At 41.2% G+C, this 24,293-nt stretch overlaps 1 protein-coding gene across 1 annotated transcript in view; it reads left to right on the top strand.

The window, feature by feature from the left end:
• The window catches only part of vcpip1 (valosin containing protein (p97)/p47 complex interacting protein 1), a 43,194-nt gene extending 25,558 nt beyond the window's left edge, over positions 1 to 17,636 (top strand). The window contains exons 3-4 of the mRNA XM_078216278.1: positions 8,742 to 9,692; positions 14,320 to 17,636. Coding sequence (XP_078072404.1) covers positions 8,742 to 9,661 — 920 coding nt within the window. The 3' untranslated portion in view covers positions 9,662 to 9,692; positions 14,320 to 17,636. The remainder of the gene's footprint in view (positions 1 to 8,741; positions 9,693 to 14,319) is intronic.
• Positions 17,637 to 24,293: the final 6,657 nt, after the last annotated feature.

The raw sequence follows: 24,293 nt of genomic DNA, 5'->3' as shown, positions 1-24,293 counted from the left end.
TGTGTGGAGTTTGCACATTCTCCTCGTGTCTGCGTGGGATTCCTCCGGGTGCTCCAGTTTCCTCCCACAGTCCAAAGATGTGCGGGTTAGGTTGATTGGCTATGCTAAAAGAAATTGCCCCTTAGTGTCCTGAGATGCATAGGTTAGAGGGATTAGTGGGTAAATGTGTAGGGATGTGGGGTGGGGCCTGGGTGGGATTGTGGTTGGTGCAGACTCGATGGGCCAAATGGCCTCTTTCTGCACTGTAGGGTTTTTAAAACCCAGGGAGCCAATGAACTAATTGAACACGGGGGGGACTTTTACCATTTTGAGTCTAAGTGCCGAATCTGGGCGTCAAATAGATCCACGCCTGGAATCCCCTTTCCAGCGCGCCCATACGCGTTTTGCCGGCTCCAGCCCAATCCGCGCTGTGGCCGGGGCTTAGCGCTGGCAGACCGATCGGAGCTCTGAACTGTGCATGCGCAGTTCAAAAAAAATCGGACAGAGCTCGCCCGGGCGCGAAACAAAAAGCAGAGAGCGGAGAGAGCGGCTCTCTGGCGTTCCTCCTCTGGTCGGGGGGGTGGGGGGCGGGCAGTGACCGATCATCCCCTGGGGGTGAGGGGGGGGGGTGGGGAGGAGAGGGGGTGTGATGTCTCATCCTCTGGTCGGGGGGGTTCCGCTGCCTGTCTAAGGCCGATCCCTTCTGGCACCATCACTGGTACACTTCCAGCCACAGCCATCTCTCCCGCTCTCTCGCACCTGCAGGGAAGAGTACTCTGTGGCTGGTAGTGTACCAGTGATGGAGCCAGGAGGGATCGGCCGCAGACATGCAGCGGAACCACCCCGACCAGAGGATGAGATGTCACACCCCCTCTCCTCCCCCCCACCCCATCCCCTCTCCCCAGAGGATGAGATGTCACACCCCCTCTCCTCCCCCCCCCCCCACCCCATCCCCTCTCCCCAGAATTTGAGACGTCACTCCCCCCTCCCCCCCCCCCCCCCCAGGGGATGATTGGTCACACACCCCCACCCCCAGGGATGAGGCGTCACACCCCCTCTCCTCCCCTCCCCCCCCCCCCCCCCCCCAACCGGAGGATGACCTGGGACAGAGAGCCATTGCGGTCACTGATCCCGCTCTTCGGAGGCTGCAGTGGCAAGTTCAGACTTTTATTTTGCAGGTCGGTAACAGCGTGGACGTGGATCGGGCCAGAAGACGGTAAAGTGGGATTTGGCGGTAGAGTTGGGTGCGCGGTTCATTAAGTCGATTTAAATGCATGCAAATGCATTTAAATCGTTGGGCCGCTCGATTTGGACACGGGCCGGACCCACGCCCGAATCGGGTGTCGGTAAAGCCGCGATCTGCTCGGAATCGGGTGCAGATTGCGGTATAGGCCCAACACCCAACTTTACCGTGCCCAAAAACAGGCGCGAAGTTTTGGTAAAATTAGGCCCATGATTTTATGAGAAAAAAAATCTATTTTTTTCCCCCTCAGTAATTGAAAATTCTGATGTCCCAAATTAGGATTGCAACGTAGGAGATGTTAGCATTTATATATTTAACAATGATATTAGTTTCAACTATAAATATTTTCTTTGAATGCCTACATTTAGTTCGAAGCATTTGGCTCATCCAAAAATCTGAACTTGGACTGTTTATTTTTGCCCAGAGTTGTTTCTCGACCAACTGAAGGTAGAACCTACAGGAAGTACATGCAGCGTGTACATTTTCTCCCATATCAGTAGCATTTTGTCAGCCAGACCTGAAAAAATATTTCTCTTTAGCCTCAAAAGTATCTTGTTTTTCTGAAAGCAATTGCATAAGGCTTTGGTGAGACCACACCTGGAATTCTGTGCTTGGTTTTGGTCTCCCTATTTAAGGAAGGAAATACTTGTCTTGAAGACAACACAGCAAAGATTCATGCTACTTGTTCCTGTGATGATGGAAGCTGCATAAGTTGAGTCTATCTATCCTCCCTGGAGTTTAAAAGAATGTGAAGTGAACTCATTGAACCATACAATATTCTGAAGGGGCTTGACAGGCTAGACACTGAAAGGTTGTTTTTCCCTCAGTGGTGAATTTAGAACACGGGGCACAGCCTCAGAATAAACTAGCGTGCAAGTTCAGTAGGTCATTGGAAGAGCAAATGGAATGTTGGCCTTAATTTCAAAGGGATAAAAGTATATCACTGCAGATGCTGGGATCTGAAGCAAAAACAGAAAATACTGGAAAATCTCAGCAGGTCTGGCAACATCTGTGGAGAGAAAACAGATTCAAAACGTTAGCTCTGTTCTCCCTCCACAGATGCTGTTAGACCTGCTGAGATATTCCAGCATTTTCTGTTTCTGTTTATTTCGAAGGGAATGGAGTATAAAAATAGCAAAGTCTTGCTAAAACCATACTGGAAAACCTGGAATACTGTGAACAGCTTTGGTCCCCCTATCTAAGGAAAGATATACTGGCAGTCCAGAGAAGGTTCACTAGGTTGATCCCAGGTATGGAGGGATTTTCCTATGAGGTGAGATTAAGTAGGTTAGGCCTGTACTCATTGGAGTTTAGAAGAATGAGAGGTGATCTTATTGAGATGTATAAGATTCTCAGGGGGCTTGACTGGGTGGATGTTGAGAGGTTGTTTCCCCTTGTGGGAGAATCTAGGGCCAGAGGTCATAATCTCAGAGTGAGGGGTCGCCCATTTAAGACAGAGATGAGGAGGAATTTCTTCCCTCTGAGGGTAGTGAATCTGTGGAATTCTTTACCACCTGAGAGCTGTAAAAGCTGGGACGTTAAATATGTTCAAGGCTGAGATAGACAGGTTTTTAATCAGTAAGGGAATCAAGGGATGAGACATGAAAGTGGAATTGGGTATTATATCAAATCAGTCATGATATCATTGAATGGTGGAGCAGCCTTGATGGGCTGAATGGCCGGCTTATGCTCATATGCCTTATGGCTTTAAGGTGAATAATTTAGGACTGAGATGAGAAAATTCTTCACTCAGGATTGTGAACCTTTGGAATTGTCTATCTCAAAGGATTGTGGATCCTCCAGCTTTCAGTATATTCAAGACTGATTGATGGATTTTTGGTTTCTCAGAGATTCCAGAGGTCTGGGTGGCAGACAGGAAAGTGAAGTTGAGGCAGAGGATCAGACGTGATCACGCAGGTCCGATGGGCCAAAGGGTCTACTCTTGCCCTTATTCCTTATGTTTATTTGTTGGTACAGATTACATATTTGAAGCAGCTATTATTTATCTTCAAATTCCAAACAGTGTATTATTCATTTCCTCATTACAAATATAAATTGTTTCTTCATGCATAACATCTTTTAGTTTGTGTGTTTTTGGAATTGATTTGAATACAAATTGGTTGAATTTGAGGATGTTTCAACTATTTTTTAAATAAAAGTTATTAACTTCATCGTATAACTTTAGAAAGCTTCAAACTGAAGAAAATATTTTTTGGAAATTTTCTTGGGGTTGTTCCCACCCCGCTGAAGTAGCTTTGCCGGAAGTGTGGCAGAAATCTGTCCATAGTGGGAGAAGCAGACAGAGATGTACTGTCCTTCCAGATAATTTGTTTGCCCAGCTGCCATAAAAGAGAAGACACCAATTATTTGCTGTTCAGTGTAATATTTTGGAAACTGTGCAAGAGAGTATGATTGTTGTATATTAACCTGCTAAAGCTAACCATTCTGTTAGTTTTTATCCAAAGCTTATTTCAGATCTCTTACTGCAGGCAAAAATTATTCTCTGTGGTAATTTCTGTAAATGGTTGAAATTGATCAATTCTGGTCATTCTTAGCGGATATTGACTACAAGCTTTCTCCCAAGTCTCTAGTCTTCACTCTCTCCCATCATGATTGCGCATTCATCCTTTCCCTTCCACTTTCTTCCCCCACAATTGTCTCTCACACTCCATCTTCCAGGACTGGAGCTTTGGTTTTGCTTTATTGCGAGGATTGAATTCTTTGGGCCCGATTTTACCAACATTTCGCGCCCGAAAATCATGGTGAAGTTGGGCGTCGGGCCTAAAACACGGTCCAGACCCGACCCAAGGCCAATCGCGCCTTTACCAACAGCCGATCCGGGCGCCGATCCGATGCGTGCCCGAATAATGAAGCCCGCGCCCAATTTACCCAAGGATTCCCACTTTACGAGGCTTCGATCCGATCGGCGCCCGCGCATTTACCGTGTTGCTGAATTCAAGTCTGATAGGGCTTCAACTCAGCAACTGAACCGCCGAATCGTCCTGACCACCCTTTGTGGACTGCCCCCGCGAACCACCCTGGCAGCCCCCCCCCGATCGGACCACCCTGGGACACAGGCCCCGCCATCAGCCCCACCCCACCCCATCCCCCCCCTCCACCCCCGGGCCCCCGACCTACCTTGATCGCTGGTGTCCGTCGAAAGCATCTTGCGATCCCGGATCCTGGCCTTGCTCCGGGGGTCCTGATGTAGGATGATGTCTCTTCACTGGGGGGGTGGGGGGTAGGGGTGGATGTGACGTCTCTTCCCTGAGGGGGGGGGGGGAGGAGGATGTGACGTCTCTGCCCCGGGGGTGGGGGGGGGGGGGGAGGGGGGGGTGCAGAGATGTCACCTCCCCCCAGGAAGAGACATCACAACCCCCCCTCCCCCCCAGGGAAGAGACGTCAGATCTCCCCTCCACCAGGGAAAGTCAAAGGCAGTGCTCGGGCGCGCTGAGTGCTGGCAGCTTCGAACTGCGCATGCGCAGTTCGGTGCTCTGACAGATGCAAATGCGCTAGGCCCCGCCCACTGGACCCACGTCGAAAAAAGGCGTATGGGGGCGCTGGAGCGCGGCTGCTGGGCGCGGGTCTGATTTACGACCGCACCCGGCACTTAGAGCCGGTTTGGTAAAATCGGCCCCTTTATGTGGGTTGGGGACTTATTGCTTCCCAGTAACACATTCCGCATGGGTAATTTATGGGGATTGTAGTTTTTGGTCTTCTAGAGTACACTGGCACAATTTATCACACTCTTCCCAGATTGGTTAGAAAAATATTCTTTACTCGGTGTGTGGCTGGAGTCGGGAGTTCACTTCCACAAACTACTGGTGAAGCAAAGTCCGAAATTCAAAAAATAATTCGCTGTAAAGTGCTTTGGGGCATTGAGTTTGTGTGAAGCATAATGTAAACAAGACAAATTATTTTTTCAGAGTCTGTTAATTAGTTTAAATGAAAATTATTTGCATGGCAACATACTTTAATGATAGGGAAACAGAAGAGTGTGATTTGACTAGATAGTTAGAAGATAAAAACACCAGCACATATATATTGACTGAGCTGAATATGGCATTTAATTTTATTAAACGTGGCGACTAAGGCACTAGGTATTTTTTCTATTCATTCGTGGGACATAGGCATCGCAGGCTGGCCAGTATTTATTGCCCATCCCTAGTTGCCCGAGGGCAGTTGACAATTAACCACATTGCTGTGGCTCTGGAGTCACATGTAGGCCAGTCCAGGTATAAGGACAGCAGATTTCCTCCTCTAAAGGACATTAGTGAACCAGATGGGTTTTTCCGACAATGGTCATCAGTAGATTCTTAATTCCAGATATTTTTTATTGAATTCAAATTCCACCATCTGCTGTGGCAGGATTCGAACCCAGGTCCTCAGAACATTAGCTGAGTTTCTGGATTAGTAGTCTAGCGATAATACCACTAGGCCATTGGCTCCTTCGATAAGCCTAATGGTATTATCACTAGATGATAACAACCAGGAGAAATAAGGTACAGGATGGATGACCTCAATCTTCCAAAACCACCTCACACTAGTTGGAGGTGAGAGTAAAGGAGATGGGACGAGGTATTTAACTAGGCAATTTAGTATTGGAGAAGCGAAGCTGCCAGGTTATCTTCACGCTCCAGAATGATCCTGGAACATTGAGCAGTTTCAGTAGAGGAGAGAAAGACCCAATAGAACTTCATAGGATACAGGCAGATTTGGTTATGCATGGTTAACCCAGTTATATGCCATAACATTCAAATCCCTTGGATTTAAGGGAGTGGAAGGCCATGCCAGGGTGCCTCCATCAATATTTGATTAGTATGCCAGTTAAATTTGGTGACTACTACTGTTTAAGTGCAAATTAGATTTATAGTTATAGTAACCTGTAGTCTATTGCAGATCTATTAACATTATTTATCAGTTGTAACTAGTGCTCTCCTCTGTTTCCTTTTTGATAAAAATGATTTAGAATTTTTAATAGAGATGTTACATTGAAACAAACAAGTGAAAATTCATCGCTAGCAAAATTACATTTTTCTTTACTTGCGCTGCAATTAATTTTTTGAAATGATGAATATTAAATATTAAAAAGCAAAATATACAGATGTTGGAAGTTGGAAATAAAAACAGAAAATGCCAGAAATGGTCAACAGGCAGCATCTATGGAGAGAGAGAAACAAAAGTTAATGTTCCAGGTTGATGATTTTTCATCAGAGCTGGGAAAAGTTAGAAATAAAATAAGTTTTAAACAAGTAAAATGTGGGAGATGGAAAAGCAATAAATAGGAGTCCTGTGATAGGGTGGAAGAAATGACCGATTAAATGACAAAAGGGTTGCTGGCCTAAAAAGGATTGTTCATGGGACAAGTATGGTAAAGAAACAAAAGGTGTGAATGGCAAGATGATAAACAGCTGCTTTCCAAAGTGAGTTAAAAACAAAATCCCCTTGTCTAGTCACTTTACATCTGCATTCATGACTCTTCTGATGCCCCACCCCGCCCCTTTACTTTAACAGTTTCCAATATCCTGGCCCTAACCATTTCATTCTCCATGAACAATCAACCCCTCTACACTCCCATCCCTCACCTGGAAGGTTTGGGGGTTCTCTGCTTCTTCCTTAAAAGAGGACCCAACCAGTCTCCATCCAGCATCACCCCTTCTCCGCCTGATTGAACCTACTCTCAATCTGAACAATTTCTCCTTCAACTTCACTCACTTCCACCAAATGAAAGGTGTTGCTAGGCCTTACCGAGGCCAGTCTTCCATCACCAATCACCCTTTATTTACAGTGAGATCTGAGCGTCGTTCAGTGGCTAGAGTGTAGATCAGGTTCAAGACTATTGACTGCCTACCTGAGTGGAGCCAGCTGGTTTTAACCCCAGCCCCCCCAGTGCTCCTTTCCTATTGGGCAAGCCTCTATTTCTCTAATAGGAAGCTCATATTCAATGAGACCCATGGCGAGATCTATTGATAATCCCCTGTGGACATCATAACACTATATGGGTACCTGTATAGATACTAGTAATGCTACCTTTTTGTGGGAAATATGGAACATTCCTTGTTCCAGTCCAACTCAGATCTCCCCTCTTCTGGCATATTGATGACTCTATTGTTGCGCTTTCCTGCTCTCACCCTGAACTGGAAAATGTCATCATCTTTATTTCCAACCTCCATTCCCTCTCTCACCTTCACATGGTCCATTTCCGACTCTTTCCTTCTCTTCCTCAATTTTCTGTCTCCCTTTCTGGGGTTGGGCTTTCAACTGAAATTCACTCTAAGCCCATTGACTCTCTCAGATATCTCAACTTTAGTTCCTCGCACCCACTTCCTGCAAAGGCTTCATGCCATTTTCCAAGTCCCTGCATTCTGTTCTGATGATGCAACCTTCCATACAAGCACTTTTGAAACGTCTTACTTTTTCCTCAAGAATTTCCTCCCACTGTGGTTGATAGGGCCCCCAACCATATCTATCCCATATCCCACACTTCTGCTCTCACCCCTTCCATCTTCCCCGGAACCATGTTAGGATTCCCCTTGTCTCAGCCTTCCACCCCACAATCCTCCCTATTTAATTGATCATTCTCTGTAATTTCTAGCACCTCCAGCATGGCACCACTGCAAAGTACATCCTCCCCTCCCTTTTTGGCATTCTAAAGGTACTGTTCCTCCCATGACACCCTGGTCCCTCCTCCATCACCTGATCCACTCCTCACTCACATCCTTTCCATACAATAGCATGAAATACAACACTTGGCCTTTTATTTCCTTTTTCCTCACTCTCAGGTCCCAAACATCCATTCTTGTGTACTTCTTACAGTTTAGTATACTGTATTCACAGCTGACAGCTTAGTCTGCCCTACACTGGGAAGACTAAATACAAATTGAGTGACTGCTTTACTGAACACCTCTATTCAGTCCAGTTGCCTGTCATTTTAATTCTCCTTCTTGATGTCACACTGCCTTCTGTGTTCTCAGCCTTCTTGCAGTCTTCCAATGTAAGCTTGAACAACTTCTCCTTCAGCTCAACTTATTTTTTAATTAGGCACTTTACAGCCTTCTGGGCTCAACACTGAATTCAACAATTTTGGACCTTAACCCTTGCCTCCATTATGTCTTTTAATTCTTGCAGCTTTTGCTTTAGCTCCTCTTTCTCATGCTTTTGCATTTGAATGGCAGCTATTCATCATTCTGCCCATTACTATTCTCTTTGGCCTTGCGCCTCCAACATTTTTGTCATTTAATCTCTCCTGTCTTCCACCTCATTAGAAACCTTCACTTTTGTTGTTTTTCCTACCCTTCCCCAGCTTTCACCTGGTTAAAACCGAGAACATTTTGGGTGGATGACCTTCCATCAGAATTGAAAAAAATTAGAAATGTAAACTGTGTCTCTCTCTCCTCAGATGCTGCCAGACCCTTGAGTATTTCCAGCATTTTTTGTTTTTATATCATATATATTAGTGTTTTAAAATACTATCCATTGATTTTAAAATGTTGTTCTTGGTATTCATTCTTTTACACAGGTTTGGCAGATGGCAAGCACTTCGCTCTACCCCATCTTCCTGGTAAGACATTTGTGTATAATGGAACAGACGATAGGCTGGAGCTGTGCATTGATCCAGCAGGGCACATCCCCATTGGTCCTGACATTGACAATCTGATCAAAGAGGCCTTAAGTCAATTACGGTCTGAGGGAGGGTCAAGAAGTAGGGAAGGAAGTCCTTCCTCGCACGGAGGGATGAAACTTGGCAGTGGAGGAGTGGTGCGAAAAAAATCTGAACAAATGCCAAATGTTACAGCTTTCCAAGGAAAAGGTCATTCCCTTGGAACTGCTTCAAGCAGCCCACAGTTGGAGCAGAGGCATAGCAGGGAAATGCAAGTGCCTAGGAAACAAAGCACTGGTAGTTCTTCAGGAACAGATCTTAGTTATGGTATTGGCAGGTCTAGTCCCAAGCATGGGGCTTCCCCACCCAAATCCAGCAGTGGGGATAGTCAGCTAATACGAATGGCACCTGGTTTTGTAACAATGAGAGATGGTAGGCAACTTGACCCCAATTTAATTGAAGCACAACGTAAAAAGTTGCAGGAGATGGTATCTTCCATTCAAGCCTCCATGGATAAACACTTGAAGGATCAAAATGCAGAACAATCAATACCTAGTGAAGTCCCTGAATCAAAAGTACATTCTACAGCTTCCTCGGTTCAATTAATAATGAGAACTGAAAGCCTTCATACTGATGCACTGGAGCCACCATCAGTCGCTCCACAAGCAGGTGACAATGAAAATTTGAGCATGGAAACAACATCTGTTGGTGTGGAACTGTTATCCCATCCATCCATACAATCCAGCAAGGCACAGAATGGAAACCTTTTAAATGAAGACCTTGAAGAAATGGATAGTCAGGAAATAGAGGGGACAATTGAACCAATGGATCACTCTTGACTTCATGTAGAAATGGATACTATAAAGCTTGGTGAGTCTGAAATAAGTACCCAAGACATTATAAGTTCTTCACAACTGCAGAGTATTTCACTGTGGGGAAGGTAAAATAAATGAACTGAAATAACTGACTGTTTTTGGAACAACTATTTAGAAATGTGTCCCTTAAAAGTTTTTTCTGTAAACTGAAGGAGAGGTATGTAGGAACATGTCATTTTAAAATACTGATAAAGTGTATCTGGTTATTTTGGAAATATTAGATATTAGTCAGTCGCCCATCACATGGCATACTGGGAGTCAATGCCGAATGTAGTGTTCAATTGAAGTAGATGAGAAAGCGAGCAGCAATTGGATGAGGGCACATAGATGTAATTCAGTTGCCATTTTAACTTTATATTCATCCTTATTTTACATATACTTTTTATTATTATTAGCAAAATATATGGCTATTTGGGAAGTAGAAAATTAGAATTGGTTGGAAACAAGAATTTATCTGCAGCACAGATTAAGAAACTAGGAGATGAAAGTCTGAGGTCCAACAATTGTGTCAGTGGTGGGAGGGTGTAATTGTAGGTATATCTTGCCAAATTCCTTTATAAATATGGAATGAATAAAATTTGTACTTGGAAAAGTTGATTCAATGCAGGGGAAGGTAAGATTGCTAATGAATTTACATAGACAAAACCAATAATATGGCCTTAGGAATGTATAATGGCAAAAGTTTGGCACAAATGTAGCAACAGGAAGACAGATTTTGTAAACTGGGAATACATGTAAATGTAGAACTTTGGGCATTGGGAAGAGAACAATGCAAATATGTTTGTTATCACAATACTGATTACTCCATTCCTTCAGACACACACATCACATGAAGGTTTTCATAAGCCACAAACTGTGTGATTCCCCAAAATGAAGGGGAAATAATCTATTCAAAATAGGGCATAATTTGTCAATGTCTTCAACATTAATTTCACGTGTTTATATAAAAGTCAGGATTGCTGTGCAAAGAGGTATTTGGATGGTGTTTATAAGTTGCTTGAGCTGATCTATTATATCCTGTGAACCAGTTTAGTATCCAATTGAAAGAAAAAACATACAGTACTGTGAAGATTAGTAGTAGGCCAGAGATTGGGGAAAAAAGGAATCAGGAAAGGATGACTTAAAAACAAAAAGAGAAGAAATTAGAATGAGAATAAACCATCAAAAAATATAAAAACAGACAAGCGCTTCTATAAGTATATATGAAGGAAGAGAGCAACTAAAGTAAACGTCCTTCGAGGGTGAGTCTGGGGAATTAATGATGGGAAACGAGGTAATTGCAGACTTTGAACAGGTATTTTCTTCCGGTCTTTATGATAGAAGGCACAAAAAACATCCCAAGAATGACAAGAGATCAAAGGGCAAAAGGGAGTGGGGGTCTTCAACAATCATTATCACTAAAGGGAAAGTATTAGGAAAACTGATGAGGTTAATGACTGACAAGTCCCTGGACCTGACAGTTGCATCCTAGGTTCTTAAAAAAAAGTGGATGCAGAGATAGTAGATGCATCAGTTATAGTCTTCCAAAGTTGCGTAGACTCTGGATAGGTCCCAGTGACTTGAAAAAACACAAATGTGAAATGGGAGTATATTGTGGGAAAATGTGAGATTGTCCACTTTGGCAGGAAGAATAGAAAAGCAGATTGTCAGAGAGACTACAGAATGCAGAAGGATTTGTACAAAAATCACAAAAAGTTAGCATTTGAATACAAGTCATTAGGAAGGTGAATGGAATATTGGTCTTATTGCAAGTGGAGTATAAAAATAGGGAAGTCTTGCTAGAAGCTTGGCATAGCAGCACAGTGATTAGCACTGCTGCCTCACAGTGCCAGGGACCTGGGTTTGCTTCCTGGCTTGGGTCACTGTCTGTGTGGAGTTTGCACATTCTCCCCATGTCTGCGTGTGTTTCCCCTGAGTGCTCCGGTTTCCTTCCACAGTCTAAAGATGTACAGGTTAGGTTGATTGGCCATGCTAAATTAGTGTTGGTGGGACTAGCTTGGGTAAATGCATGGGGTTATGGTGATAGGGCCTGGGTGGGATTGTGGTCGGTGCAGACTTGATGGGCTGAATGGCCTCCTTCTGCACTGTAGGATCCTATGATTCTATGAACCATAAGACATGGGAGCAGAATTAGGCCACTCAGCCCATTGAGTCTGCCCCACAGGGCATTGTTGTGACCACAGCTAGAGTATTATGAACAATTTTGGTCACATTTTTTAAGGAGGGATATACTTGCATTGCAGACAGTTAAGAGAAGGTTCTCTACATTGATCATTGGGATGAAGGGGTTATCTTATGATAAAATGTTGAGTAGGTGGCACAGTGGTTAGCACTGCAGCCTCACAGTGCTAGTACATGGGTTCGACTCCCATCTTGGGTCACTGTGCAGCGTCTGCACGTTCTCCCCGTGTCTGCGTGGGTTTCCTCTGGGTGCTCCAGTTTCCTCCCACAGTTCAAAAGACGGTTAGGTGCATTGGCCATGCTAAATTCTTCCTCAGTGTACCCGAACAGCTGCCGGAGTGTGGTGACTAGGGGATTTTCACAGTAATTTCATTGCAGTGTTAATGTAAGCCTACTTGTGACACTAATAAGTACATTTTAAAACTATACTTATTGGAATTTAGAAGAATGAGAGGTTATCTGATTGAAACAAAATTCTGAGGCAACTTGACACGGTAGACGTTGAGAGGATATTTTCCCTCGTGAGGTATCTCCACAATTTCATAATAAGGGGTTTCCAATTAAGCCAGAGGTAAGAGGAAATCTCTCAAATTTGCCGATTTAATCTTTGGAATTCTTTCCCCCATGAGGCAGTGAGAGTTGGGCCACTGAATATATTCAAGGTTGAGTCAGATTTAAGATCTAAAAGGGAGTCGGGGATTTTGGGGGAGTCAGGAAAGTGGAGTTGGTGCCACAGTCAGATTAGCCATGATCTTATTGAACAGCAGAACAGGCTCGGGGGCTGAATGGCCTCCTGTTTGTAGTTTTTTGTGTTCTTATATTTTTAGTGCTGTCTGGTAGCCCATTCCAATCTCTTTTTTTTCATGTGGAAGTCTACAAACATATTGTAACTTTGTCAATAAAACACATACTTCCAGTTAGCTGAGATAACTACATCCCTGTTGCAGAACAGTATTTATTTTACTTTCTTCCCTTAGATTTTCACCATACGATGCAATACTACTTAGAAGTACTGGTTAGCAATTAAGTAAACACTGTCAGGGTTAACAGACGATACAAACTAAAATGGGAATCTCTGCAATGAGAAGAGCCAGTAAAATAATTTTTAAAATTGCAGGGAGGATGTTAAAGATGTAATAAGTAGTTGTGGTCGTTGTTCACATTAGGGGCCGTAACGTTTGAGCTTGCCAGCGCGGGTTGGAGATACCCCAGTGTTGCGCTGGGGAATCCCCTTCAGAGGTTCCCTGATAAGGTTTGCACAACAATTGCCCAGAAATGCAAACTTCCCTGGGCAATTGACCTGCACTGGGAACTATCTGAAAATGAAATTTAAACTTCAAACGTTGCATGGTTCTGACGGGGTTACACCAATAGTTATCCAGAAAAGGTTAGGAGAATTAAAACCTCAACTATTGTACAGACTCTCACTGATTCCCCATGGGACTCTGCCCACTCACCAACGACATGACCACCCTCGAGGCCCTCCACTGCAGATCTCCAATCGCCCCGCCCACAAGGTTTGTTCGCTCCACCTGAGGCCTGACCTCTGACAATCCCCTTAAACCCCTACCTCCACCCACCCATGGTTTCTTCCCACTTCTAGTCCTCCCAACCCCCAAAATCCCTATCCATTTACCTTAGACACTTGCCATCTTCCTGGTCTGTCAAGAACCTGTAAATTTCACTAGACTTTTATACTTACCTGGTTTGTGGCAGCTAAAGCTGTGGAAAGGGGTATGGCCTCTTTCACTTTGATTCTGATGGACTTTGACCCTCGGCACCGGGGACACGCTGCACTGCCTGGATTGCGCTAGGCCTGAGTGGGAAAGTCGGGTGAGACAGGCTGGGGGAAAAATATCAGGTAAGAAACTGGGCTTGAAGTGATAATCCAACACTGATTGCCACTCCGAAGAATTTCAGACTCAATATTTAAAACTAATCTCCACTTTTAGCTTGCCATTTTTCAATCTGTATTACAGACTTGTAGCACACTATCCATTATTTCTGAAGTGCAATTGCTTTGTTAAATCAACCATACCTAATTCTTAATAATTGATAATTTTGCTAAACATGATGTGTCAAAATACAAGAAATAATGTTTGCTGGAAGACTTTCTGTGGACAGTTTGATTGTTGAAACCAGGTAGTGTCCTATAATTCATTGCCCTCTACAGTTGTCCACTGGATTAGAGGAAGGGAATGATGAAATAGATGAAGGAAGCAAAACAAGCAATTCCACACCAAATTGGCACATTGGATGATCTAAAAGCAGCATTACTGGTAATATTCAATACTGTGAAACTGTTGTTGTCCCATCCTGTGCCTTTGGCTCGATGAAGATGTATTGCAAATTTCTAGGGCAAAAAGAAAGTAAAGGGGACAATAAATTTGCACGATCAAAATTGAATTTAACTATTTGTCTAATTTTTCTCCCCCCTGCAGGCAGAGCTGGGCTTTGTACAAGAGCCATGCCACGAAAGGAACTCATCGTGGTCAAAAGACAGAATCAGATTCAATCCCCCTATGCATTGCATGAGAGCAAGATTTTTCTTGGTGATCCACATGACAGCTTCTGCACATATTAGTCCACAGAACCATTATTATTAGCTTAACCTTGATAGAGATTCTGTTGATGTAGCTCTCAATGAGAGTTCTTTGGTAAAAAGAGATGAGTCTCATAAGAATACATTTTCTTGATGCATTCAGAATTTGATTTTAGCAATATTAGTTCATGGTGATGTTTGTGCTAGAAGCAAAATACTGGAATATGAAGTTGAATAAGGTCATATTTGGTGTACATCCATTAAAACAAAATAAATATAGTGCTCTTTAGAAAGATCCAAATAGCCATTCCACTGTCCTGGCTTTTAGGGCCTGGATAGGGACTGGGGCCTGGCATAATAAAAGTCATCTACGTTTTTGGTTTTGCACTTTGCCAAAATAATCTAAGTCATTTAATGTGATTCGCCATGATGAAAAATAAAGGTATCAATTGTCTTATCACAGAAATATTCTTGACAGATCTGAGATTCGTTTAAAAGTTTGAATTTTTTTGGAACGTACTAAACTATGATCTTAGTGCAGGAGTAATCCAATTGGTAATGACAAATTGACCTGCAGTTAAAATATTTGATTGCTGCACTCTGTTTATTTCCATTGTGTGCAAAGAGTTTTGCCTGAGTGCTTAAGTAGAGATGGAATACCAGTTGCTTTGAAACTGATCAGTTCCGTATTGCAAATCTTCTTTGCTTGAGCATAGGTTCAAATTCAGTATTTAGAAAATTCTCTACTAATATAAAGATCTTTAGTTTTTTTTTGTCTAGATAGTGTGTGATATAGTAGAATGGGGAGGAAGTGGGGAAAGCTCTTTGTCCTAAAGTTTAGTAACTATCTTTGGGGGGGGGGGGGCAGGGGGGGCAAGCAGAAAGACTAGTTTGCACTGAAAGGTAATATTTGCTGGGAGAGAACTAAGAACTTTGCTTCAGCGTTTTTCAAAGTTTGAATCAAAAACATTTGATGCAGTTCCTTAAAGTGCTCCCCAAAATTGATCTAGCTTTGAGTTAAGTACAAGGAAGAAAGATCAAACATCATCTTTAAAAAAAAAAACACAATTTCTGAAATGTTGGTTTTGTACGTATTTCCCATTACAGGTGTTGACCAGCAATTTGAGCCTCCAGGCTGTTGTCAGCCTGGAGATCACACCCGTTGTTGTAAAGGAAAATAAGACAAATATAATATTCCACTCTTACAGCAACTGAAAAGAATTGGACTTTATAGAATGCTTTGAACAAAACTGTAGAGTTTTGCAAGTTTCAAAAGTAAGGTATCAAACTCACTAGACATTTATTTTCATGTTGCTGAATTCACACTTTTCCTTAGTATTGATCATATCTTATTTCATCCATTTACTTGAGCTTAAAAGTATCATCACGAGTATTTAGCCATGGTGCAGAAAAATAAAAATAAGCACTACAATGCTTTTTTTTATATAAATTACAATTTGAGTTCCTTTATCCTCACTCAAAACACCAAGTTGTATCAAACACATTGCGCTCTATATTCTTAGTATGATTGCAAATTCTGAGAAAAACATGCCTTTCTCCACTATTAAAGATGCCATCCGGTAATGTGTACAGTCACTGGCAATGGTATTATTTATTATTGCAGTCAAGCAGCGTGATTATTAACTGCAGCAGATGATTTTACAGTAACAGTGTAATCAACAATTTTAACAAGACTTAAGTTGTGTTGGAAAGGGAAGAACTACCAAATATTTTCTGATTTTGAAATGCAAACTGATATTGCCACTGTATGAATAGGCAGTTTTTACTCCTTGTATGTGAAATCATAATGCAAAAACCTTAATCAGTAAAACTACACAAGAATGAGTCTGCCTTACTTATTTTTTAAAAGAGATTCATAAATCCACTATTACACAAAATGTTTTAAAAATGCTTTGGAAATAAACCTCAATGATTTCCCTTCCGCGAAAACAGAAAGTTAAGTGTTTCTGCTTTTCATTTGGACTGTGCTTGGAATAGCCAGTATTGTTGTCTGTTAATCTTAATATTAACTTAATTTTGCTTTTTTAATAGGCAGATTTCATTTAATTTATAGTGATCGTTATGGCTGTTGAATCATTTTTAAAGACGCTTAGAGACTTGCTGTATACTTTACACATTTCATAAATATTTACATTCTTAGCATGCAAAAATGAATGTGCTTTCAGACAAAGATATTGATTAAAATAAAAATTAAATTTCACAGGAGTGGTGAGTTTTTCATGACTCTTAGAAATGAGCTGTATGCTGGCAGTTTGGGCCTTAAAAAAAAAAATTAATGATTCATTTGCTTTTGAATTTGTTTTTAGGTAATTTGTGAGGATTACAAGACAACTCCATTAATAAGCATGTACATTAAAATTCATTAGCATCTTTCCATGGGATTTTCAACTTTATTGTCCTTTTAAATGCGATAGCAGAACTCATGCAAAGTATTATTGGATGGAGCATCTATAGAGAGTGAAAATGTAGATAAATTGGGAGTGCAAAGCAAGTCTAAAGTTAAATTTCCCACAGAGTTAGATTTTATTTTGCTGTGTTTGCCATCCAGTTATTAGAACATGTTGTAACTCTCCTTGAGTATGTATGGATGGTGTACTGTATATATGCTTTATTTTTAGTGGAGAAAATGTCCCTGTTTAAAAGAAAATGACAACAATTGATAATAGATATAAGAAATGTACTCACATTTATGATAACAGGATAACACTGGCAATTGTTCAGCAAATTTGGTTTGTTTATATTTGTGGTTGCTGTACTAAATATCTAAAATGAATTCCTCTATAATGTAACACCTGTGTATTATAATAGTATATATTGTACAGTACTATAAGTGACTTGTACAGTACTTGGAGTTCTTTTCTTGAATGCTTATTAAACAAAAGTGGTACATTCTATAAGTACCAGCTTGCTGTTAGCATGAGTTATGAGCATATATTGAAGGTGCAATAAATTAAAATGTTTCACGTGCATATTGTCCAAGAATGTTTCAAACTGTTTTAACGACATTTTTCTTTCTTCACCACATATGTGGTGGTCCCACAGAGGAAAAGCTGATCTTTCATCTTTGCACTCCAAAACATGCTTTCAGAAGTAGTAACACCATGTACTTGTCCTCTATTATATTCTCTTGTGATTTTAAGAGAAAATACTTCATTTAATAATCTCTGTGTTCAATCTGTAGGAACTAGATTTGCATAAGCTGCTTTGAATTGTGATTCATTTATAACAAAATATCCAAACACTTTTATTTCAAAACATGCATCCATTGTGGAGGGGCTTGGCTTCCAAAGCTCGTTGTCAATTTTGTTGTGCCATTGTGCCACATATGAAAATCACAGATTGAAAAAGAAACATTAGTTAATCTAATCCATCCAGTACAATTGTGCTGTCTAGTATGTTATAATGCAGATGCAACTCCTACAAGATATGAAAACAACCTAAATAAACCTAAACCAGTTATGGAAAATAAAATGGAAAATTCTTCTCACATCCATTAGGTGAGCAAAACTAATCCAGGAGATCAAATGGGTCCTGAATTATATTACAGAATATCTACTTCCCATGCTCGTTTTTCCTTGAAGAACTACAGAAAATCAGCATTCATCACCAAGCCAGCAGCCTATTTTATAAGTCCATTATTTTCTGGATCCACATAAAAACAATCCAGCCCCCTCATTATTTTATTACACAATCCCCTAGCACATTCAAACAATAAAATAGAGATAAGGGGAAGAGGTACAGGGCTAAAGAGCATAGAACAGCTAAGAATTATTTTTTCATGAGTCCAGAGTTCAGAATTAAAGTCCAGTGATGTATTATTTCACAGAGTCCAGCACACTGAAGATGGATGCTGAATAATCCATTTTTCCAGTAGAGATAACTTTCATGGTGGGATAGGCACATGTACAGCGGTTCAGAAGCTCCAGTAGAAAACAATGTAGCTGGGAAGCCAGGTATCTAAAAATTACCTAAATTGCCCCTTTTTCTGCTTCAAACTGCTAGATGGAAAATGGCAATCTGCCCTTTTTTTAACAGCTTCACAAGGCAATATTACAGATTCTAGCAGCCTGCACGGGGTGAGGGGGTAGAGGTTGCATGACATGATTCCCATTTCTTCACCTTTGGACAAAGGATGTATTTTCCTTGAGTGGATTCTTGAGATAGTTAATGTTTCCACAATTAATAAGTTTAAGAAAGATTTCAGGATCCTTTTGCCCTTGCAGACTAATCATCTTCATTGGTCAGGGGCCTGGCCTTAAAAATTTAAAGGGCCTTGGTACAATTCCTTGGGGCATTAGTGCCTCTTCAGGGATAATGAGATTGCTGCTGTTCTGAAGGCCAGAAATTATTTTTGTGTGAGTCATAGTCATGGTTTCAATCATTTTAAAGTCTTTGTCCAGTTTTTAAAAGTGATTTTATAAATTAGCCAGGTTGGTGTATATATTAAAACTCTAGAGTGAGGTCTTGGCTCTGGGACAATATATACTTGAAAAAAGAAAATAATTGCAGGGCAATGGGAAAAGGCAGGGGAGTACATATGCATGATTGGCTGCTCCTTCTGTGCTGTATGAATATACAATGCGGGGTAGAGCTTGAGGTAAGGCTATGGAAGTGGGGTTGCAGGGTGGTCATTTCTTTATGTTTATCAGGACCCCAAGAAAATACCCTGCTCTCCTGAAAATAACATGGTCTAATTTTTAAGTTTATCATAGACAAGAAACAACTAGAAACAGATATAAATCTCATCCAAAGGATGGCACTTCTAATAATTTGGCATTTACTCAATACTGCACTTAAGTAACCTAAGCTATTTGTTAAGGATGTCACTGAACGGTTGCAGGGCATCCTGAAAGGGGAAGATGAGTTACACGTCATGGTACATGTTGGTACCAACAATATAGGTGAAGTGAGAAATTAGGTCTTGCATCAAGAATTCAGGGAACTAGGAAATAGATTACAAAGCAGGATTTCAACGGTTGTAATCTCTCTCCCAGTGCCACGTGCCAAGCAAGTATAGAAATAGGAAAATAGGGTAGATGAATGTGTGACTCAAGAGTTGGTGAAGGAGGGAGGGTTTTAGATTTCTGGACCACTGGGACATTTCTGGAGAAGGGTGGGACAAGCAGAAACGAGACATTCTGCACCTGAACCACATGGGGCAGCATCCTTACGGATAGGTTTGCTTGTGCTGTTGGTAGAAGTTTAAACTATTCTGGCAGGGGGAGGGGACACAGAACATTAGTAAAATAGACAAACATCATGCCATAATGAAGGAAGCAATTCAGAGTGAGTTCAGCTATGTTGAGTGTCAGAGTAAGGCAAGGCTGGATGGTCTTTAATGCTAGGAGTGTAGTAGGTAAGACTGATGAGTTAATGGTGTGGATTGACACATGGAAGTGTGATATTGTTGCCATCACAGAAACGTGGTACGTTATGACACATCGTAAATCTTTTTTTGGCATGTTGAGGATTACCAGTCCAAGTTTTAGACTTGCTCATGCTGAGATGAGTAGATTTTGCACACTGCCAATGATCTGGAACTTCACATTCTCATTCTTGCCATTTCATTGGGCTCTCCAATTAATTATCCTGAATATTGTGTGAGTAATGTGAGAGTATCGTGCCATCATATAGCCTCACTTTTACTCTGGATGCCGGTGAGAAGGATTTCTGCTCATGTGGGAGCTTCCCAGTGTGACCACTTAACAATCAGTGAGTAGGCAGCATCCAATTTTGCATGGTGCAGCCAAGAAAGTTTATTCTTTTGCTATGTCAAATGATAGTCATCTGGAGTAACGTACTATGCTGCTTTTAAATTTTGCACTTTAACGGTTCATTTGGTGTGGCCCCTTTAAGCCCCTGAAGGCCATGTAATTAGGCCAGATCCTATGGAGAGGCAGTGTGGGAAACTGAGCCAATCGGATGCATGGGCTCCTGGGTTGGGGAGGAACCTCAGTGGGAGCCAGGGAGGAGAAGAGAGTAGACATGTATTTCTGTTTGACCCTTGATTGTACATATAGAAATATTGTTGGTAATAAACCCTTTGATAACTTGAAGCCACAATGAGTAGCCTTCAAAGTTACTACGGTTGGGAAACATTGGACTTCTCTCAATATGACCCTCAATTTTGTCATGTCACTTTCTCTCATTTTGGGTATCATAACTTTGTCACCTTAAAAAATTTTTTCCAGCACTTTTATCACTTCTCTTAGGGGCCCATCAATAGTTAAAAGGGTAGTAAAAGGAGGCATGTGGCCAATTAGAGGTCTAAAAGGGGATTTATGCAGGGGGGCACAGGGTACTAATTAAATACTTTGCATCTGTCTTTATCAAGGAAAAGGATGCTGCCAAAATTATAGTGAAAGATGAGGTAGTTAAGATACTGGATGAGCTAAAAATTGATAAAATAAGATATTTTTAAAAGTTGGCATTCTTAGCTGATAAGTTACCTGGACTGGATGAGAGGCATCTAAGGGTATTGAAGGAAGTAAGGGTGGAAACTGGCTGTAATTTTCAAATCCTCCTTACATACAAGAGTGGTGTCAGAGAACTGGAAAATTGTGAATCTTACACCTTTGTTTAAAAATGGGTAAGGATAAATACAGCAGTTAAATTCGATGTTAGGGAAGCTTTTAGAAATGATAATATGGAACAAAAGTAAGAGTCACTTGGACAAATGTGGATTAATTAAGGAAAGTAGGCATGGAACTGTTAAAGGCAAAGCATGTTTAACTAACTTGAGTGAGTTTTTTGATAAGGTAAGGGAGAAGGTTGATGAGGGCACTGAGGGTGACATGGTCTCTCAAAAGGCAATTGCCACATAAATTTGCCAGTTAAAGTTAATGAACAAAAAGTACAGTGGAGCAAGGACATGAATTTGGCTGAGTGACAGTAACAGAGAGTAATGATGGATGGTTGTTTTTTGAACTGGTGGAAGGTATACACTGGGGTTCACCAGGGGTTGGTACTTGGACCATAGAATTTATTGATCTATATTAATGACCTAGACTTGGGTGTGTAGGGCACAATTTAGAAATTTGAAAATGACACAGATCTTGGAAGTATTGTGAGCTGTGAGGGGTGATAAATAACTTCAAGAGGACTTGGGGAAGCTGGTGGAAATTTAATGCCGAGAAGTGCAAAGTGATACATTTTGGTTGAAAGAATGAGAAGAAACCATGTAAAATTAAGTGCACAATTCTAAAGGGAGTGCAGGGAGAGAGAGCTGGGGATGTATGTGCACAAATTGTTGAAGATGGCAGGGCAGGTTGAGAAAATGATAAGAGTATAAAAGCAAGGAAGTTATGGTTAATCTTTATAAAACATTGGTTCAGCCTCAACTGGATTATTCTGTCAAATTCTGAGTGCAAACCTATAGGAAGCTCGTGAGGCTTTCAGGAAGGTGCAGAAAAGATTTACAAGAATGGGTCCAGGATGAGGGACTTCAGTTATATAGATAGATTAGAAAAGTACTCCTTAAAGAATGTCGAAAGGAGATTTGATAAAGGTTTTCACAATCTCGAGCAGTCTGAACAAAGTAGGTAGAAATTTCTCCGATCGGTGGAAAGGTCGAGAGCCAGAGGACACTGTTTTAAAGGGAATGGCAAAAGAACCAAAGGTGAGATGAGGAAAATCTTTTTTTAATGCAGCAATTGCTTAGAATCTGGAATACACTGCCCAAGAGCCAATTTAATCATGGCTTTTGAAAAAGAATTGTGTAATTATCTGAAGAGAAAACATTTGCATGGCTAGACAGAGAAGTGGAACGAGCTGAGTTGCTCTTGCAGAAAACCAACATAGACATGAAGGGATGAATGGCCTCCACCTTTGCTGTCATGATTCTGTGATTTTTGCTGTCTTTTGCTCCAAGTTGTCTGTCTATTGTATGTGACTGAATATTGTTTGGGCATTATAACTCCTTGTTCAGTTGACATCACTTCAGACACTTGCTTTGACCAAATTTCACATGCCTTTTTCTTTTAATTTAATTGAAACTTTGCTTTTGCCTTATTTTTCTTTACCCACTTCCAACCTGCAACATTCACCCATTTGCGTTTCCAGCAAGCTGACACCATTGTCAAATGTTAAGTTTTTTCACACAATCTTTTAATATTTTAAGATAAATTAGTGCAGTATTTTCTTCCTTTCTATTGTTTCTCTACTGCCAAAGCACTTCAATTTGCCAGTGTAGTTACTGAGCATCCCATGCCATTGTCACTTTAACTTATTTGTTTGTTGCTTTTTCTGCCCAGTTTGTGTATCGATGCTTTGAATTCATGAAACCTATATATTTATTTAATTAATTTTGCTAAATTTCAGCCCCATTGCTTACATTATTTAATCAATATAGGTGCCATTTATCTTATTAAAGTCCACTTTAATTGTATGAAGCCTGCATATTAATTTAATTAATTTGTTTATTATGTCATGGTTCCACTTTATTTAATTAGATTCTCCTAATCCTGTGGTATGGCCACTTTTTTCATGCTATTATCAACATTTCTTCAGTCATTTATTTATTGTGGTTTCTTGAGCTTATCATTATGACCATCATGGCCGCTTTCAGTGCAATGAAGCCACCTGTTAATTTAATCAATGCCACATTCCATATTTAAATTTGTTTAATTAATTTCACCTGATTGCATTCTCATACAATCTTTTGGTCCATGACGCTGGCATATTTCCTAAGCGTAATTAAAAAGTGTATTGATGTATACTTTGAGTCTATAAATCTTCATTGCTATGTTACTGTTTTTAGTCACTCTTCACACACCAACCTTAATAATGATAAAACCCTATCTTGGGGCACCAACTTTTCACCATCATGCGTCGTTAATAAACTAACTATCATTCAAAATGTTTTTTGAAAGACAAATCATTTGCTATTTCTACTCAGTAATTGTCATTTTAATGCCCAATATACAATTAAACAATTTTTTACAACATAGCATTGTAAAATGTACCCATTGAATTGCCCTTTGTGATTCTGTGTCACAATATTGTGTTTCAACTATTATTTCTATCTTACAACAAATAGAGAGAGCATTCAACCCATCCATGAATTCTGTATTGGTGCAGTATACAGAATAATACTGTCCCTTCACCTTTCACCATTGTGAATTCCTAATTTCACCAAATTCCATTCCAATTTGCTTCCTGCACCTAGTGATGCACTACGGCAGATTTTTGCCCATTTGCATAGCTAGTTATTCCTGGGACAAGTCCCCAGTCTGTTGCCAGAAGCTTATAGCTCGAGCGGTACCATTCCACATCAAGCGTAGCTGACCAGGAGTCTCCCCTGCTCCTTCCACCAGCCATTGGCATATAGGAAGGATTTTGCAGGTTGATACTCAACCTGTTTGGCCATGTTATGAATGCACTTTCCTTGGCCATCAAGTCCTAGGGTAGGACTCGAACCCAGACCTTGTGGCTCAGAGCCAAGGACGCTACCCACTGCACCACAAGACTTCCAAATCCACCAAATGGTACACCCAAAACTTAGAACTCCTCTCCGCAGTCTAGATGCATCCCAGATCCATCCAAGGATAGAACTTCACCCCAACATCCAGGATCCATGTCCCCATCTCAGTGTCTGTGAAACCTCAGGCTTCATTTCTGTCCTTAATCCTAGTTGTCCCAGACCTCGGTCCTCCCTCACTGATACATCCAGGATCACTTGCCTTGAGACCCCAAATCTTGGGACAATAGAATCCCTTCCTGCAGTGTTAGTGGAATCTTGCACCCTCCCCATGCTCTCAGAACATGATGAACAATAGGCCCCTGGGAAGCACCGAGGATCAGAGGGACCTTGTTTTGCATGTAAACTGGTCCCTTAAGGTAGCAGGACAGGGT

This window comes from Mustelus asterias, chromosome 7, assembly GCF_964213995.1.
Source record: "Mustelus asterias chromosome 7, sMusAst1.hap1.1, whole genome shotgun sequence".
Lineage (NCBI taxonomy): Eukaryota > Metazoa > Chordata > Chondrichthyes > Carcharhiniformes > Triakidae > Mustelus > Mustelus asterias.
This window is presented reverse-complemented; position numbering and strand designations above follow the sequence as displayed.